The 17,879-nt window shown below is 35.6% G+C and overlaps 3 protein-coding genes across 3 annotated transcripts; 2 read left to right on the top strand and 1 right to left on the bottom strand.

The window, feature by feature from the left end:
* Window positions 1-729: 729 nt before the first annotated feature.
* Window positions 730-3,955, top strand: LOC147536746 (protein NRT1/ PTR FAMILY 7.3-like). Its single transcript, XM_086639535.1, has 5 exons — window positions 730-1,011; window positions 1,414-1,606; window positions 1,703-1,920; window positions 2,075-2,634; window positions 2,749-3,955. The coding sequence occupies exons 1-5, from the start codon at window positions 982-984 to the stop codon at window positions 3,635-3,637; spliced, it is 1,890 nt and encodes a 629-aa protein (XP_086495661.1). The 5' UTR covers window positions 730-981; the 3' UTR covers window positions 3,638-3,955.
* A 605-nt stretch (window positions 3,956-4,560) lies between these two features.
* Window positions 4,561-14,828, bottom strand: LOC147536745 (pyruvate kinase isozyme G, chloroplastic-like). Its single transcript, XM_086639537.1, has 12 exons — window positions 13,953-14,828; window positions 13,188-13,466; window positions 12,297-12,462; window positions 11,227-11,361; window positions 10,972-11,082; window positions 10,786-10,874; window positions 9,433-9,495; window positions 8,026-8,201; window positions 6,111-6,210; window positions 5,435-5,583; window positions 4,877-4,985; window positions 4,561-4,794 (listed from the first exon to the last, which is right to left on the bottom strand). Exons 1-12 carry the CDS (start codon window positions 14,184-14,186, stop codon window positions 4,684-4,686), a joined length of 1,722 nt encoding a protein of 573 aa, XP_086495663.1. The 5' UTR covers window positions 14,187-14,828; the 3' UTR covers window positions 4,561-4,683.
* Window positions 14,829-17,132: 2,304 nt separating this feature from the next.
* Window positions 17,133-17,588, top strand: LOC147536744 (uncharacterized). The gene has a single exon (XM_086642699.1). The coding sequence runs from the start codon at window positions 17,133-17,135 to the stop codon at window positions 17,586-17,588; it is 456 nt and encodes a 151-aa protein (XP_086498825.1).
* Window positions 17,589-17,879: the final 291 nt, after the last annotated feature.

Genomic DNA, 17,879 nt, shown 5'->3' with positions numbered 1-17,879 from the left:
CTAAGAGAATGTGGTTTTTGCATCACCTAACAAAGACATTAAAACAAGGAATTATCATGTCTCAAGTTCAAACGGGTATAATCAAATAGAATATATGCTATAATAAGTGAAGAAAAGTAGAGATTTTAGATGCAAAATAAAAACATATCAAAATAATTAGTGAATTTGTTCCTTGATAAGATCTTATAAATCTTTTGGGTTTCTGATGGAAAAGTTAAAGTAAAAGTACAAGTATGGATCAAATTAGGTATAAAGACTTAATTGAAATACTCCATTTTTTTTGTTGGGGTCATAAAATTACTTTTGGCGATATTGATACAACCAGTAGACAATCTTCTGTTGTATACCCGTAACATTATATATTACCGATTTTTTTTTAAAAAAAAAACGTGAAGTGCATCAACAAAAATATACATCTTGAATAAAGAATTTTTGTAAAAGAATTTACATTTGTGTACTTTTTCTATATATTTTGGTTGAATGGAACCAAAGCAGAAGCTACTTTTTATGGGTCAAGTGGTTTGTGATTTAAGAGACCCCAATTATAAATCAAGTGGTTTGTGATTTAAGAGACCCAAGAAAAGTATTTAAATTTTCAACAAAGAAAAAAAAAAAAAAAAAAGTATTTAAAGTGTTTTTCTTTTTGTTATATGCATTCATCATGTATCACTAAAGGCACTAATATCTCCTTTCATTTCCATTTTAAATAAATAAAAAGACAAATATTTTCTCTCCCAAAAGTATTATTGAACCTAACATTTTATGGTGGATTGGCCATGTGGGTCTTTCTCATTTCTCCCTCAAATCTACATCCTGCACTCAACCCTCTCTCACCCTCCCACCACTTCTATATATTTCACAAGTATGTCCCTCTTCTTTCACCAACTTACTCCCCTCTCTTCTTTCCAACCCTCATTACCTCCATACTTTCTCTCTCTTGTTTAACACTTTAGCTTCAAAGTGAGCCTCTCAAGATCATTAATGGCATCAACCTTTGAAGTCTCTAAGGAGGTTAGACATAGTCCTTGTTACCATGCATGCATATTTATATCATTCTTCTCCTTAAGTACTTCTATTTATTCCTTCCTTGATCCCTATATTAGACAACAAAAAACACCCTACTTAGTTAAGATCTTACAATTAATATTATTTTTGGCAAACTTCTTCTCCCTCTTTCTCTCAAACTCCTTTCTCAAGAGCTTGTTATTCATTAATATATATTTATATATATAGTGTGGGTGGGTGTGTGAAACACTTGGCTTTTGAAGTCTCCAAAGGAGTAACAGTTGGCTCTAAAGAACCCTAACTAATTACATGCATGATATATTTACAATGATAAACTGGTTGAATAAGTAGTAATGAAGTGAATCTAGCTTGTATTAACAAATGATTACAATGATATCTTCTATATAGGATAACAAGCAGATGATGATGGAGTTAGAAGATCAAAGTATGAGAACAACTAAGAAGATAAAAGAACAACAAGAACTTGATGAACAAGAAAGAGAAGATCAAGAATACACTCTTGATGGCACCGTTGATCGACATGGACACCCTTCTGTACGTGGAAAAAGTGGCAGATGGTTTGCTGGGATCCTCATTCTTGGTACATCATTCTCTCCCTCTCCATATATCATTTCTAACTTGTGAGATTAAACTACACAAAAACAAAAGAAACTTGCTTATCTTTTTTTTGTCACAGTTAATCAGGGCCTTGCTACTTTGGCTTTCTTCGGTGTGGGAGTGAACTTAGTCTTATTCTTGACAAGAGTTCTACAACAGAACAACGCGGATGCAGCTAACAACGTCAGCAAATGGACTGGAACTGTTTACATTTTTTCTCTCGTCGGTGCTTTCCTCAGTGACTCCTACTGGGGAAGATACAAGACTTGTGCTATTTTTCAAGTCATTTTCGTCATTGTAAGTAACTCTAATTTTCCGAAATCAATTCTTTATAAGAAACTCGACTGAAAAAGTTCCGTTGCAACAAGAAATAAACACAATATTTTAAATAGAACCATTGAAACTTGATTTTCTCTTTCCTTCTGTGACATTTATATCTCTTTGACTTCAGGGATTGGCAATGTTATCGTTATCGTCATATCTATTTCTAGTAAAACCCAAAGGTTGTGGGAACGACTTACTAGAGTGCAGGAAGCATTCCTCGATTGAAATAGGGTTATTTTACCTATCAACCTACCTAATCGCCTTAGGAAATGGAGGTTACCAACCAAATATAGCTACATTTGGAGCTGATCAATTTGATGAAGAAAACTCTAAAGAAGGGCTCCAAAAGGTAGCCTTCTTTAGCTACTTCTACTTGGCAATGAACCTAGGATCTCTCTTTTCAAATACAGTACTGGGTTATTTTGAGGATGAAGGAATGTGGGCCTTGGGTTTTTGGGCCTCCACAGGATCAGCCTTCCTCGCGTTGGTCTTGTTTCTGGCTGGTTCGTCACAATACCGTCATTTTAAGCCAACTGGTAACCCTCTCTCAAGATTTTGCCAAGTCGTCGTGGCAGCCGCAAAGAAATGGAGTGCTGGAATGCCAGAAGGCGATGAACTATACGAAGTTGAAGGAAAGGAACATGCAATCACTAGTGGAAGGAAGATATACCATACTGAAGGATTCAAGTAAGATGAGAACTAGGTTTTTGCATGTTTTTCCTATCCCCCTGACTTTTCGCGTGATAACATTAATCTCGACTAACCTGACAGTCTGACTAACTAATCTCTGTGTTATTCCAGGTTTTTGGATAGAGCAGCAATCATAACATCAAAGGATTTATCCCTACAAGACAAGGGTAGACACAGCCCGTGGCGTCTATGCACAATAACACAAGTTGAAGAAGTTAAGTGCATACTAAGACTTCTCCCGATTTGGCTCTGCACAATCCTCTACTCAGTAGTCTTCACTCAGATGGCATCTCTATTCGTCGAACAAGGAGCAACAATGAAAACTACAATCGGAAACTTCCGTATTCCAGCGGCTAGTATGTCAAGCTTCGATATTTTGAGTGTAGCTGCTTTCATTTTCATTTATAGAAGAGTTCTAGATCCACTGTTTTGCAGACTCAAGAGCACAAATTCTAAAGGACTTTCTGAGCTTCAAAGGATGGGAGTTGGATTAATTATTGCAATAATGGCTATGATTTCAGCTGGTATTGTTGAAGTCCACAGACTAAAAACCGCTAAAAAAGATTGTACCAACTGCGAAGAATCAAGTTCTTTGAGCATCTTCTGGCAAATCCCTCAGTATGTATTTATCGGAGCTTCTGAGGTATTTATGTATGTCGGCCAATTGGAATTCTTCAACGGACAAGCACCTGACGGATTAAAAAGCTTTGGAAGTGCACTCTGCATGACTTCAATATCACTAGGGAACTATGTGAGTAGCTTGATTGTGAGTATAGTAATGAAGATCTCTACAGAAGATAACATGCCTGGATGGATTCCTGGAAACCTAAATAGAGGTCATTTAGACAGGTTTTTCTTCCTCTTAGCAGCTTTGACGACTGCTGACTTTCTCGTTTACATATTGTGTGCAAGATGGTACAAGTATATCAAGATGGAAGGAAGAGACAATACCAACAGAGGAGAGAACAATGGCGAAAAGCTCAACGATATAAGAGTGTGAGTTTCATATTAACTGTGGTTCTAAGATTATCTATGAAGATAAATAAAGAATAAGAGGAAAAAGACAAAAGAAACAAAGCATGAAGCGATGTGAACTCAACGGAGAAAATAGGGCACAGTCCGATGACTCTCACATTATAATTTGACACTCATTTGTGCACTCCTAGATTACTCAACTCAAATTGTATGTTCTCTGGATTTTATCTAGGTTGAGAATGAGTTCAAAGGGTGTAAAGGTGAGGGTTTTGTATTTCTCTTCTTGTATGAAATTTGTGGATGTAAGAGTTTCTCTTTGACATAAGACTGACTGTGTATGATATATCTAGTTTGTTTTCCTATTGTGGAAGTAGTAACAGCCATAGCTAAACATCGACAAGTTGTAGATAAAAAGGTTTCTTGGATCTCTCTACCTCTAAAAGCTAGCAGAAGTGAGACATTTTCTCGCACTTATAAACTAGTTTCCTTCCCGCACAACCAATATGGGATAGTTCCAACCCGTACCACTAGGACTTGGAAGATTTCAGTAAGTCTACCCACTAACACGTTATAACACTTGTTGGGTGGTTTTAGGATGGCCGCGGCTTTTAGGGCATCCAGAAAGTCTTCATAGATTAAAAACTTATGCAATCAAGATTGACTAAGCCGTTATTTTTATTTTTAACCTACTTGATTGTATTTTTCCACCTAATCTTCACTTCTCCACCACCACAACTTCCAACAACCACCACCATTTTCGACCACCGAAGCAAATGCTCTGATTACATTTTGGACGTCTTCTCCTCCCACTGAAAATTCATAAGATGCCTTCCCAATATGTAGAGTTTTTATCATATTGCATTTTGAAGCAAATTATGCGTGCATAATTTAAAATTCTGAAGCATCTAAATATTAATGAAGGTCCTAACTGATAGATAAAGCACATCATTAAGTACAAATCCAACTTCAATTTTCATAATCCTAGTTTTCGAAAGTGAAATATATAATCTTAAAATAAATTAGCAATCAAAAACTAATCAGAACAAACGATTTTCGTTCCAAATTACATAATCAAACCGTGAACTTACGAACTTGAATGTGATGTGTAGACTCTTGCCGCCATATAGATTGCATTCCACTTTGGACAAGTGTAACGTGTCCTCCTTCCAGGAGATTTTGTTCCTGCTCCAGAATTTTGAAAAAGAATTAGTACAGAGGTAAATGATTGTAGTAGAAAAGCAACTAAAGTGAACAAAATTGGTACCTTCAAGAGATTTATTGCTCGAGCAAAAGTTTCTTCCGCATCATCAGAGAATTTCATGTAAATGGGATGCACACCGTGATAAAGCACAAGCCTCTGCTTCACCCTTTCTCTGTCAAGATCGAACATAAAATTTCATCAGAACATTTGTATATAGCACATGAACTACGCAGATCTAAATTTGACGTACACCCAATATATAATAGATAATACTAATAGAATATAGAAGTGGTAGATTATGAGGAAAGATTCAGCATCTGAAACGAAATCACACTAGGTCTTCAGGTTCCGAGCCTATTAATGGCAGATTTGATAGCTTTCTAGCTTTTATAGGTTTAAACTTGAGGAAGTTCCCACTATTTTCACCAAACTTTTAGAATAATGTAAGGTAAGAGGGAAATATATTTAATTCTTCATGCTATGCTTGCTTTTCCTCATCTATAGTCGAGACAAAAAAAAACCATAGAAGACTAAGATATACACCAACCAAAAAATTCAAAAAGAATACAGACAGTAATATGATGAGAGTTTAAAATTAATTATTGTTCAGTGCTAACTCACTCGTCTGTAAAGGCAAAGATTGTAGCAGAAGGCCGGTAGTAGCTTAGAAGTACAGCCATGGAGCCTGTTCTCGTAAAGACAATAATTGGTGTCCGAAGGGTATTTGCCATTGTGGTTGCGTGAAAAGCAAACATTGAACTCATATGGTTCTGATAAAATACCAAAAGGAAACACATTTAGAAACACAACAGTGTTAGGGAAAGTAAATAGAGAAATCAGAAGATGAATATGAAGGCAAACAATATGCAAACTGACTATAGCAGTATAGCTTGTTAACAAATATAGCCTATAAGATCGTCCCAGAAGAGGAGGTTCAACAAGTACCTGATGATACCGAGAACCAAACCTGACATGTGAGTCAGTTCGATACTTGGTATGGGTTCTGGAACTTATTGCTCTATTTCCCAAGAAATACATATTTCCTATGATGCATACAGAATTAATACACTTCCTCTTCAAAAGCATACCATCTCCATAAAACTTAGTTTCTTTAACTAGTTAACCAATAAATCTTATAGTTAAACTACCCAACTTGTTAATTCTTACCATTTCACATAAAAATTGGGTTTATTAAGTCTAAAGATACGCTTATTTAGAGTACCAGAATGCAGAATAGGTATTCAAAACTGTAGGTGGAATCTGGTAAGTGTAGGGTCACAACGTAAACTCTACATACCGTATGAGCAGACTGCGCTGGAGGAATGTTGATATTTGGTAAAGCTGATTCAGTCTTCAATGCCACCGTATGCATAACTTTAACAGCTTTCAGTGGATATCTGTTGAATATGATATTTTAGAAGAGAAATACTAGATCGATTTATGGGAAGATATAAAGCCTTTGTGTAGAGTAAGTGTCAGGAAATAAAAGAGAAGGAAATTAGCACTTATAAAATTTTATATATACATGTATGTATGTGTGTGTCTCAAGGAATGAAACTTCTGTTTCGGTGGAAGTTTCGGTGGGTCCAAAAGTGGAAACGTTTCGTGGAAACGTTTCGGACTGTGTGGAAATTTTACAAAAAGAAATAACAAAAAATGTCAATAATAGGGCTAATTGGCAATAGATTATGTTAGTTAGAGGGCTAATCTGTAATATAGTCGGTTAGTTAGAGGGTTAATCTGCAATGATAGGGTTAATCTGCAATAAACTGTTAATTTAAGGACTAATCTGCAATAATGTCAGTTATTTCAGGGATTAAAATCAAACAAACTATAAAATCAGGGGGACAAAATAAATCAAACATCAATTTTGATATATCTGCTCAACAATAAAAAATCAGATCCCCTTAAATCCTAAATTCTATCGTCATCTTCCCGATTTCTTCTGTGTAAAACGAATACTCCCTCTCTAGATTTTTCTTCAACCAAATCTCTTTCCTCTCTCTCTCTATATTTTCCTCCAAACTAACATATCAAATGGACTATTTTGATGAAGAAATAAATGAAGAACTCAAGAACAAATAAAAATCAGAGAAGATGAAAAAGAAAAAACAAGGTATGAGTTGATTTTAAAGAACTTCTAATCTGTTAGTTTTTATAAATAGAACTCAATCATCAACCCAGACAAAATAATTTCGAATCTTATCTCTTGGTTGTTCCCCCACTAGTCAGATCTTCTAGGGTTTTTGAGATTTCCACGATTTTCGGAATTTCGGTCAGATTTCCACCGAAATTTGACACGAAAAACATGTATGTGTATTTTTACTTCGTTAGGGTGAAAAACCGAAAAATTTCGGCCATGTCGGCCGAAATTTTTCGAAGTTTCATTCCTTGGCGTGTCTCACGTTCATAAATATATGAATAATTATCCTATCTATATTTCCGAGAAGGAAAACCATGCCTGTAGGTTGTAACATGGTTACAGCAATGTAATCTGGAAGGAGGATCAATCTGGTGTATATATCGCCTAGAACTCTAGAAGGAAAACCATGATATGTTCATTATGCTGTATACTAGGGTATACCTCTTCGATACGATTTTTTGGGTTGTGCTACCGTGGTACGGTTTGGACTGTTTCCCTAGCAACATATATATGACATGACGCATGTATAATAGGTACACTTACTCCCAAAACAATTTCATTCCCATAAAACATGAAATATTAACAGTCTGTTTAACTTCAAAAATTGTTACAGTTAAATACTCAAGTAGTTGATAACTTAACCAGCAAAACATTAGTAACTTTGACAAGTTAAGAAAGTTTTTGTTCATTGTTAACCTAATTAGAACAAGTAGATTTTTGGACTTTAAGACCTGGTATATTATATCGAAAAATATTGCAGAAACAAACCTTTTTCAGACTACTTCATGGGTTAAATTTGACATAACCAAGGCCTTCGAGCTCTGTAGACATGCTAAAGAAGTAAAAAGTACTCAAAGTCAAACTGTGACGAAATTTTTATATTTGTAAGATTGTGAGGCGCTTAGAAGATACATAAAGTTTCTATAATCCTTTTAGCTAAAGGTTTGTGGGACTCCACGCAAAATTTTCCTACCATGTCCTGAGTCTACAGGAGTACGAAATTGAAAGCTAACTTGATCAAGAAAGGAAAGTTTAGATGCTCTTTAATTGTAAACTGTATATCACTTACTTCCCATGAGCAGTTTCCCCTGAGAGCATGATTGCGTCAGCTCTTTCCCGTACTGCAATTGCAATGTCAGAGACTTCCGCCCTTGTTGGTGTTGGATGATCTATCATGCTTTCCAACATGTTTGTTGCTACTATCACTGGCTTCTGCATGCTGTGGCAAGTTCTAATGATCTCTTCCTGTTTGTAAAATAGCACGAACAGGTAAAATACATTGTATTAAAGAAGGTAATATGACCAGCCGATGATATGAAAAAGAGAAAAAAATGAAAGAGAGGATGAGTTAAAAATACGTTCTTTCTAGACGGAACAGTGTGCTAATTATGAAACGTATTTTGATTCAGAGATAAATAATCTGTTACAAGAGGTTATTGTAATCAACACACAGGTACGAAAAGGTGCACATATGTAGATTAGCTAGAGGAGTTACGTACGTCTAGAGAGGTAAATTATGCAGAACCATACCAGAAACCATGATTCCATGTAAATAAAAACTGAATACAATAGAGTATTATAATAATTAAAAAAAAATTGAACCAACAGATTGCAACTAAATTGTTACTTCAAAGTTCAAACCCGCGAAGAGTAAACAAAAAAATGTGCAAGGACAGGAGAGGAGACCACATTATTTGTCAATGCCAAGAGGATGTCACCCATATACTACTGGCACCTAGCAAGTAGCAAGTGCTGATAGATGAAGGGCAACAACTGTTTAAGGCATATGGGACACGTCAAAAGAAGGATTGCAAGGCCCAAATTTTAATTTGGCGTGTCTTACATGAATGGCCCACTTAAAACCTTGAATAATGTGAGCCTGATCCACATGTCTTTGTGGAAATCCTACGAGTTTCTAAATATCAATTAGGATGGTTAAGTGTCTTCAATGTCTTTTAGTGTCTCTTTAATGTCTTATAGTGTCTCTTTAATGTCTTTTAGTGTCCTAGGGGTTTAGAAGTTCAAAAGTGTTGAAGAAAAGACGTATAGGGTGGGTTTATGCCTATATATAAGGCATGTATTCGTGCTGTTTGAGGAGACAAGAGAGTTTTCCAGCAGCTATTCAAGCTATATGTATTTGTGTGATGCAAATATCCCAAATGTGTGATGCCTAAGGGCTCTAGGAGTGATTCCTAGCTTGTACTAGTGTGATGCTAGTGCTTTATATCTTATAATACTATTATTTTCCGTCTTCAGTTCTCTTTCCCATTTATGTCCTACATCAAGTGCACTATAGATGATTCGTGATTTATATTCTCTTTTCTTTAAAACTGGGGAACAGCGGCCCGAAAATTGATGCAAGAGTTTCTAATTGACAAACATTTTACATAGAGAAGTCTTACACAAGTACAGCTGATTTTAGGCAGGTATGGAGCAAGATAACTTAGTAAGAAATCACATTTGGAACAAAAGATACCTGCAATAGAGGGACTTCCTCAATTGGAAGCTCAGCTCCAAGGTCTCCACGAGCAACCATTGCCTGTTAAAAAAATTAAGGCAGCAACAACTACTTAGAGATTTAAGACAAACTAGAACAAACCAACCATGCTAAGTAACTAAATGACAGTCGTATGTGGCCAATTAAAAATATAATATCTGATTCACTATTAAGGTACCGATTAAAACAAAAATATCTAGTTAACCGCTTATTACCATCATGCAGTCCATTACAATCAGTTTGTTGATATATTTCACCTTGATGTACAAATAAAGAGCATAAGCAACGTGCAGATTGATTTGGCTATAGAAAATACGTTATTCGGGTGGTTCATAATGGTAGATCCATTCACATATGGAAAGACAACTGGATCCCGCATATCTATCCACCTTCAACTATTCAATTAATACTACCTTTTCCAAATCATATAGAAATGGATGCACATATTATGGTTCCAAACCTTCACAATCAAAATGTTTGCACGATGCCTTCAGGTGCCATCATTTTTCAACTACGCCGGCAAATGCAAGGCTCAGTCACTGCTCTAAAAGGCTTTGTTTCGTGTTAATTTCTCCACCACCCTGATTTAGGGCCTTTTCGGGTGATAGCAAACTTGGGTGTGTTTTTTTTCGAAACTTTGATTGAATTAGAGACGGAAAAAAAAAATACAAAAGAATTGGTGGAGGCACAGCGAAAATGTTATTTCATGACCTCCTCCCAATTAACAATAAAATCAATATACACAAAACATCTAGCAAACTTGGGTGTTGATCTTATAACTAGTCCACAACATACTAATATATCATTTATATGTTGATTCAATTCACTAATTTATTGTGTATCAAATAGCTTTATTTTATAACATGAGATGTGATATAACTACATATCAATGTGACAATGTAGGCAGCAACCCTGCTCCTCTCTAACAAGCCCACGCGACCTACTTTTTTCCCCTGGGAATGTTGTTTTCTCAATCCGGTTCAAGTACCAAGACGCCTGGTGAATTACGTTTACTTTCATATCATAGACAATAATAAGATGATTGAAGCTCCTCACTTTCTTGATAAGCTAAGATGTACTTCTAACTTAGCTTGTGATTATCCGAGTCTGAACAACGGCGTGAATAAGCAAATCGAAAAATTATTTTGTTTATGTAGGCTTTGAGCCCGAACGCTCAATTATAGGAATGTCAGATTTATTGACGAAAGTCATTAGCAGTGTCAGCTTTTATAGATTAAAATACTCACTTTTAATTCTCCGAAGCGAAAAGTATGTATGCTACATTCATAAAATAGAAGATCAGAGATTCACTTTGAACCTGAAACAACTTACCCCATCAGATGCAGCAATTATTGATTGGAGGTTGGGTATTGAATCTGCACTTTCTATTTTGACAGTCACGTGAATATCAGAATTATTCCCTGCAATAGAAAGGCGGTTGGTATTTGTTCTCCAGAAACAATGTGGGCATGCCCAAATTACAATAAATAAACCGCTGAAGATAGCTAGGACATTTACGTTTTAGATAATCTTTCAGTTCATGAACCACCTTAGCGTCTTTGACAAATGAAACAGCATAGAAATCGATTTTGTTGTCCACCCCAAACTTGATATCCTCCCAGTCTTTTTCTGTTGAAGTAACAGAGTTTGTAGAAAGGCTTGGATATTCGATATTGTAATTAGATAAGAATGAGAACAGAGCAATCTTTACACAAAACGTGCTTCCAGGGAAAAAAAAATGAAGAAACCAAAATATAGTAAATTAAGAGGAACCTGTTATAGAAGGTAGGGTTGCACTCTTCCCACGCACATTCAAGTGCCGCCTCGATTTCAGCTCACCACCATCAACCACTTCACATTTGACCATGTCTACCGTTTTTGACTTCACAACTAATGACATCATTCCTCCTAGTATACATTAAGAAACATGTCACTGATTTTAGTACTTGTCCATTTATATCTTGATTAACTAACTTCTAGCAGGTTGTCGGTAATAACTACTAAGTTAGTATTAAATAGTTCACGAACTAAATTCCCAGGAGGCACCAAAAATCTATTTAGAAACATTACATGAGGAATGATAGAATGCCAGTAACACATACATAGTTGTGAATACTACATCATTTTGTAATATCAACTTACACACAAGCAAGGAACTTACATATTTCTCTTTAATTTTGTAATTATCCTTTCACATCAATACATTAATCCCCAATTTCAAGAAAAAATAGAACATTATATAAATATTAAACGGCAATGTAGCTAAAGTCTGCTAGCAGTAAAGTCCGACCAACTATATGGAAATTATACGTCACTGTTTGGCAGGTTAATGACAGAAGCAGTCGGAAACAAGAGTTGGAGAATGAAGAAGAACGAAGAAGAGCAACTTAGTTTTTTAGTGAGCTCATTCGGAACATATTACGTTTTTTCATTGATCAGCATAAGATCCCACTAAGAAGAGGGGCATCGCATAATATGGATTAAAGTGGCGAAGAGGCGAGATAATGAATTACAATGAATGATTGGTATGACTGGCTATTATGAAACAGGGGTAAGTAAAAATATCCTAAAACAATTGGTACGAGGCTACGAGCTAATTCCTCTTGACTCTGATTACAGTAGAGTGGATACCTACTGAGAATTATCCATCCACAAATAGATATTATACCTATGGGCTATAGGAAAGCATTCATTTAGAACAGAATTTAGGTTTGAAAGTGTTGGCCCTTAGCTCCCACAAATCCATGATTCATGGGCAAAAGCAATCCTGGCTATCATCTAGAAACAAAGCAATTTATAACAAACCAATTTCTGAGTTTAAGAGAAGAGATGATCATGCTTACCATCAACAAGCAGCATATCTCCAACCTCCACATCATTGACGAAGTCATCGTAGTTTACACTAACAGTGTTCTCAGAGCATACTCCCCTATTAATGGTGAAGTTAAACTCCTGACCCTCATTTAACAAGATAGGTTGAGGTACATCCCCACTTCTAACTTCAGGGCCCTACATTAAATTTTCAACCTAATATCAGGCAATCGTCTTTTTGCGGCAAAAGTGCTATAATATATGACCAGGAAAAGAATTGCGGGAATAATTCCTTATAAAGCGATCATTGATCACTGCTCATTCAAGTGGTCCTTTAAACAGTTGGTTTCAAGTTACAATATGATATATCTTAGATATGGATCGTTTTCAGAACAAAAAATCAATTTGGTCTATGTGCCCATGGAGAGACACAAAAATGTATGCAAACTCTGAGAGAGAAAGCAGGCAAGGACAGGTACCAAGCATCAACATCTTATAAGGCTTTTCACTCTTTGGCTTACGGTAAATTATTTCATCGGAGGGTTTTTACCTATGGTGTGTATTAGATTAGCTTTTACAAACTCACCATTCTTTCGACAGAAATATTTGATGTGACCATGCTGCTAAAGATGATTAAACGAATGTGAACATCATTAGTTATTGACACTCATTCTTCAGAAGAACTAAGCCCACTAACGTCTGCCTCAGACTTCGATATGAACACGGCTTACTTGCTTCATAATATAATTATGTTAGCCTAATAAAACAATTTCTACAAACTAAATATCAAACATGGTATTACGAAAACTTAACATACAATGAGAACTTGACAAGAGGATAAAGATCAACAGAGTTGGGAAATGTTCCAAAAAGGTCAGCATTTCATCATAGTAAATTTCTTCAATCACAATCAACGCACATACCTTGGTATCTAACATTATGGCGATAACCTTGTTATCAAATTGTGCATTGTATTCTTTAACAATATCAATGGTCTTCTGATGTGATGCATGGTCTCCATGAGACATATTCAATCGTGCTACATTCATACCAGCTTCTGCCAATTTCCATATCATTTCACGTGTAGCTGTAGAAGGACCAATGGTGCAAACTATTTTTGTTTTTCTTTGATCATTCAACATCATCCTTTTTTCTTCAAAAGTAGAACCATTCGACGGAAGTCCAAAAGAAGTCCGCTCATCCTGAAAGAGTTGAAAATCCAACAGGTCATATACATAAATATGAAATATAAACTAAATTAAATACCATTTTGGCATGCTTAGGTTTTAACTAAAACCTAATTAGGTGCAGAGGGAAGACAGATCATAAGAAATAAGTATTATCATTGTATACAAATTCATATTGTTGAGATCAAAGCTACAAATTCTGTTAGACTTAATGAATCTCCAACTTGAAATTCTTTCTACTAAAAACTCAACAAGAAATTTTGTGCAAGTGAAATCATTGACAAACAATTAAAAAAAAAACTAATCATGAATGAAAACATTTCATAATATCATTGCATACAAATTCCATATATAATAGGGAGTAAAAGAGGCACCTTTTTTAACTGTTTGAACTACTTCTTCTTAAATCTAATACTAGAGCTAATTAAATCAAAAAACAAGATTCAGATTTGTAGTTAAACAGATACAGAGGAAATAGAACAGAAAATAATTAAAACTTACAAGATCCAAAGGAATATCAAACGATGAAGAATCAGATCTTCTTTTATTCGTCTCTGAAATCCTTGATCTTATATTAAAGAAAGCCTTACAAGTAGGTAATCTTGTATTAACTCTAGAAGAAAAACCACTCAAGTTTCTCGACCAAGCAAGACGACTAGAATCAATCTTGTTTTCACATTTCAGTGTTTTCATTGCTGGATTCAGTTCCATCAGTGTTCCTCCAGTTGACGCCATTACAGATCAAACTATAAAATGAAAAAGAGAGAAGAAGACGAAGTTGTAATAACAGGAGAGAGAGAGAGAGAGAGAGAAGAAAGGAAGAACTTGAGAGAGGAAGGAGGAGGCGACAGACGAACAAAGAGAGCTTCGTGTATTTATTATAGAGAGAGAGAGGGGGGGAAGGCGGGTTGTGTGTGCTTTTTCTTGTTTGCGTTTGTGTCGTTAGAAATTAGGAAGGTTTGGTGGACGCATTGTGAAAACTCTTTTTAGAGAGAGAAAGAGAATTTTGTAGAGAGAGAGAAAATACCTCCTCCTGTTGTTTCTTTTGAACCCTCACAAACCAGCCTCACAAACCAGAGGAATTTTATTTGGTCGATAGTTTTTTCATGTCAGGGTAAACAAGGGAGATAGTTCAACAAAAAAAAAAAAAAGGGTAAACAAGGGAGAGAAACGTGTGAGGCTTTGTTTGATTTGGGACGGCACGAGCTTTGTTGGTTGTGAACTTGCGATCAGTCTCTGCCCTAGAAATTTATTTGACAATGTAGCCCTAATTTTGTTGTTATTTACACACACTAATAGGATGTTTGAGGTTGTCTATGTGTGAACACAGAAGAATGTTAGAAATGTTAAAAAAGACAAAATGGACGTGGACAAGTTGCAAACTCTCTTCCTTACATAAAATGTCTTAATACTAATTCTATTTCAGACTCTGCTTCCATTTGTAACATTTAATTTGTGTAAATTAATGTATTTTGATATTCTTAGGTAGGTGGTAATCACGCCTGAAGGTAATTTTGTGTGTTGTCCAGTATGTTAAAAGACTATAACCTCTAGTTAATCTTAGTGATCTATACAGGCGGGGGTGGATTCAGGGTGGTGTAGTGGTGTTTTTATCACATCGTAGAAGGAAAAACAGAAAAATAATGGACTAACTGAAGATATTGTTTAAGTATTTTCTTTATCAATTGCATATTTTATCATTTATAATTCAAGTAGGTCCATCATAGTAGTACAAACTATGTATTGCGCTTATTAAGTAGGTTGGATACTTTCAACAAAAAAAAAAAAAAAAAAGTAGGTTGGATACCTTTCAACCTAAAAAAAAGAAGTAGGTTGGATATCACAAATTGTTTGAAAATACTATAGAGGTCTAAATTACTTGACGACATAATCGACGTGATAGTCCATGCTAACTTGATTTATACACCCCCGTCTTCCTATAGTGTTTAACATGGTAGCTTATCTCATGTTGTTTTTCATCAAAAACGCCTCTCAACAAATATTTCGCGGTTTGACGAGAGTTCTTTACCATTTCCCTCCCGACACTTTTGTGCTTCATTTTCTTTTCGGCTTCGCCAGACATATCCTTTTTCTTTGGTTATGTACTTGAATCTTTTGACCTAGTCATCTCGCGGAATGCATAGAAAGTGATTTGTGTATGTAGTACATGAGAAAACCTGGAACTAAAAGAAAGATGATCTCTTCTCCAGTGTTTATCATCGAAAGTTTATGAAGATTGAAAATACTTGAAATGTATCATGCATTGAAAATTGTTTAATCTTTCTGCATCGCCTTTACCAAATCATCTTTTGTCTAGTTTTTATGTTCCTCATATACTTTTCTACTTCGTTCATCTGTCCAAGCCACATTTTTTTAGCCAACCATCCAAGTCGGTTTCAAAGAAGAACCTATTTATTCGTTCAACCATTTTTAAGAAAGATTATTTAACGTTTCTGTATCAACTTTCCCAAATTGTTCTCTTATTTTTTCTTGAAAGGAATTCTGAACATCCATAGTAAATGGGACAACATTGTACCCACCAGCTTCAACAAAATTCCCTGAAAATTTTTGTTTATTAGATACCTGCTTTATCACATAATTCGAGTTTCCTTTTTACTGCCTTACTAATACATTTGAAATACCGAGATCTTTTAAGACTAATGTTGTGATTGTGGATCACATGAACTTTTGAAATCATCGAACATCTATTTTATTCAACCGTAGCACTGACCTTAACCTTACAACCTGATTTAGAGCAACTCCAGTCCCAGCCGGGCTGAGGCCATAAATTCAAATTTATGACCTCCGCCCGGTGCTCCAGGGCAAGTCTCCTGGGGCAGAGGCTGGAGCCGCTCCTTCAGTCGCCCCTAACATTAGAGGCGACTGAAGGAGTCCCCAAGTGACCATTAGGGCCCCCAACGGTCACATTGGGGGACTGATCTTGGCCGTTGGATTATCCAACGACCAGATCTGCATTTTTTTTGTGTTGTAAAATAAAAATACAAAACAATTTAATATAAAATTTAAAATAACTAAAAAATCGAAACCAACATTAATAATAAAATTATATTAATACAAAACGACTTTTGCATTAAATTATCAAAATACATTGAACGAAAGTGTCGGTCCCCGAATAATTTTTCAACCTTGGAAACAAAATATTATTTCGAAAATAGTTTAAAAACGTGTTTTGTATATACACAAAACCACACACGTTTCCCGCACACTAACAAAAACGCCACACACGCATTTCCCACATAAACAAATTTTCGGCCTCTAGAGAGTCTCCATCCCCAGTTTGTCTTAGGCCGAAAAATCCACTTTTTCATCCAAAATTTTTTGCCTCAGCTCAACCTCAAAAATTCAGCTCCAACCCCAGCCTCTCTTGAGACCGAAAATTTGAATTTCCCTCTTTTCTACCATATTAAATATCTTTAACCATCCAACCACCATACTAAATATCTCATATTTCTCTATAAATACATCTCCATTTCTCTACAAACTCATCAAACTCCATCTTCTTCTTTCTCATCAAACATCTTCTTCTTTCTCATCAAACTTCATCTTCTTCTTTCTCTGCCATGGATCCTATGACTCCCATAAACCCTTTGAATCCCACAAATTTCAATTTTACTTTATTAATGTTGATGTTTGAAGAAGATGAATGGGCTCGACAAAGAGATGACGATGATCGTAGAAGGTTATTATCTTGCTGATGGGATATACCCTCCATGGGGTACTTTAGTTAAAACTATTGCTAATCCACATGGTCCAAAAGAAGCATATTATGCCAAAAGACAAGAGTCGGTTCGAAAAGACGTTGAACGAGCTTTTGGTGTACTGCAAGCTCGTTGGAAAATTATCCAGGGACCGTCACGTTGGTGGGACGTAAAGACCATGAGTGATATTATGAAGGCATGTATCATAATGCATAACATGATTATTGAAGACGAAGGTCCAAATGCTACAATCAATATTGAGGGATGTGAAATGGGTCCGATAGAGCGTGGAGAAGACTTATCGGACGAAGTGCTTGAACGTGTAGGTCGAATTAGAAGCCAAGATACTCATTCTCGGTTGAAGGCAGATCTTATTGAACACTTATGGAATACGAGATCAAACGATGACAATGAATAACTTTTAGTCGTTGGATTATTGGTAATGTGTTTTCGATCATCGGATTATTACTTTTGTGTTTTGATCGTTGGATTATTAGTAATGTGTTTTCGATCGTCGGATTATTAGTTTTGTGTTTTGGATCGTCGGATTATTAATGCAAAAGTCAGTTTGTATTAATATAATTTTATTATTAATGGTGGTTTTGATTTTTAAGTTACTTTTTAGTTATTTTTAATTGTTTAATACTTTCATTTTTAAAAAAGAAACAAAAAAATAAGGCAGAGATCTGTCCCCAATGTGACCGTTGGG

The sequence above is a fragment of the Eschscholzia californica genome, unplaced genomic scaffold, assembly GCF_041429995.1.
Source record: "Eschscholzia californica isolate CP2 unplaced genomic scaffold, dmEscCali1.0.p SCAF_5, whole genome shotgun sequence".
NCBI classification, from domain to species: Eukaryota; Viridiplantae; Streptophyta; class Magnoliopsida; order Ranunculales; family Papaveraceae; genus Eschscholzia; species Eschscholzia californica.
Note: the sequence above shows the minus strand (reverse complement) of the source record. Positions and strands in the feature narration are given on the sequence as shown.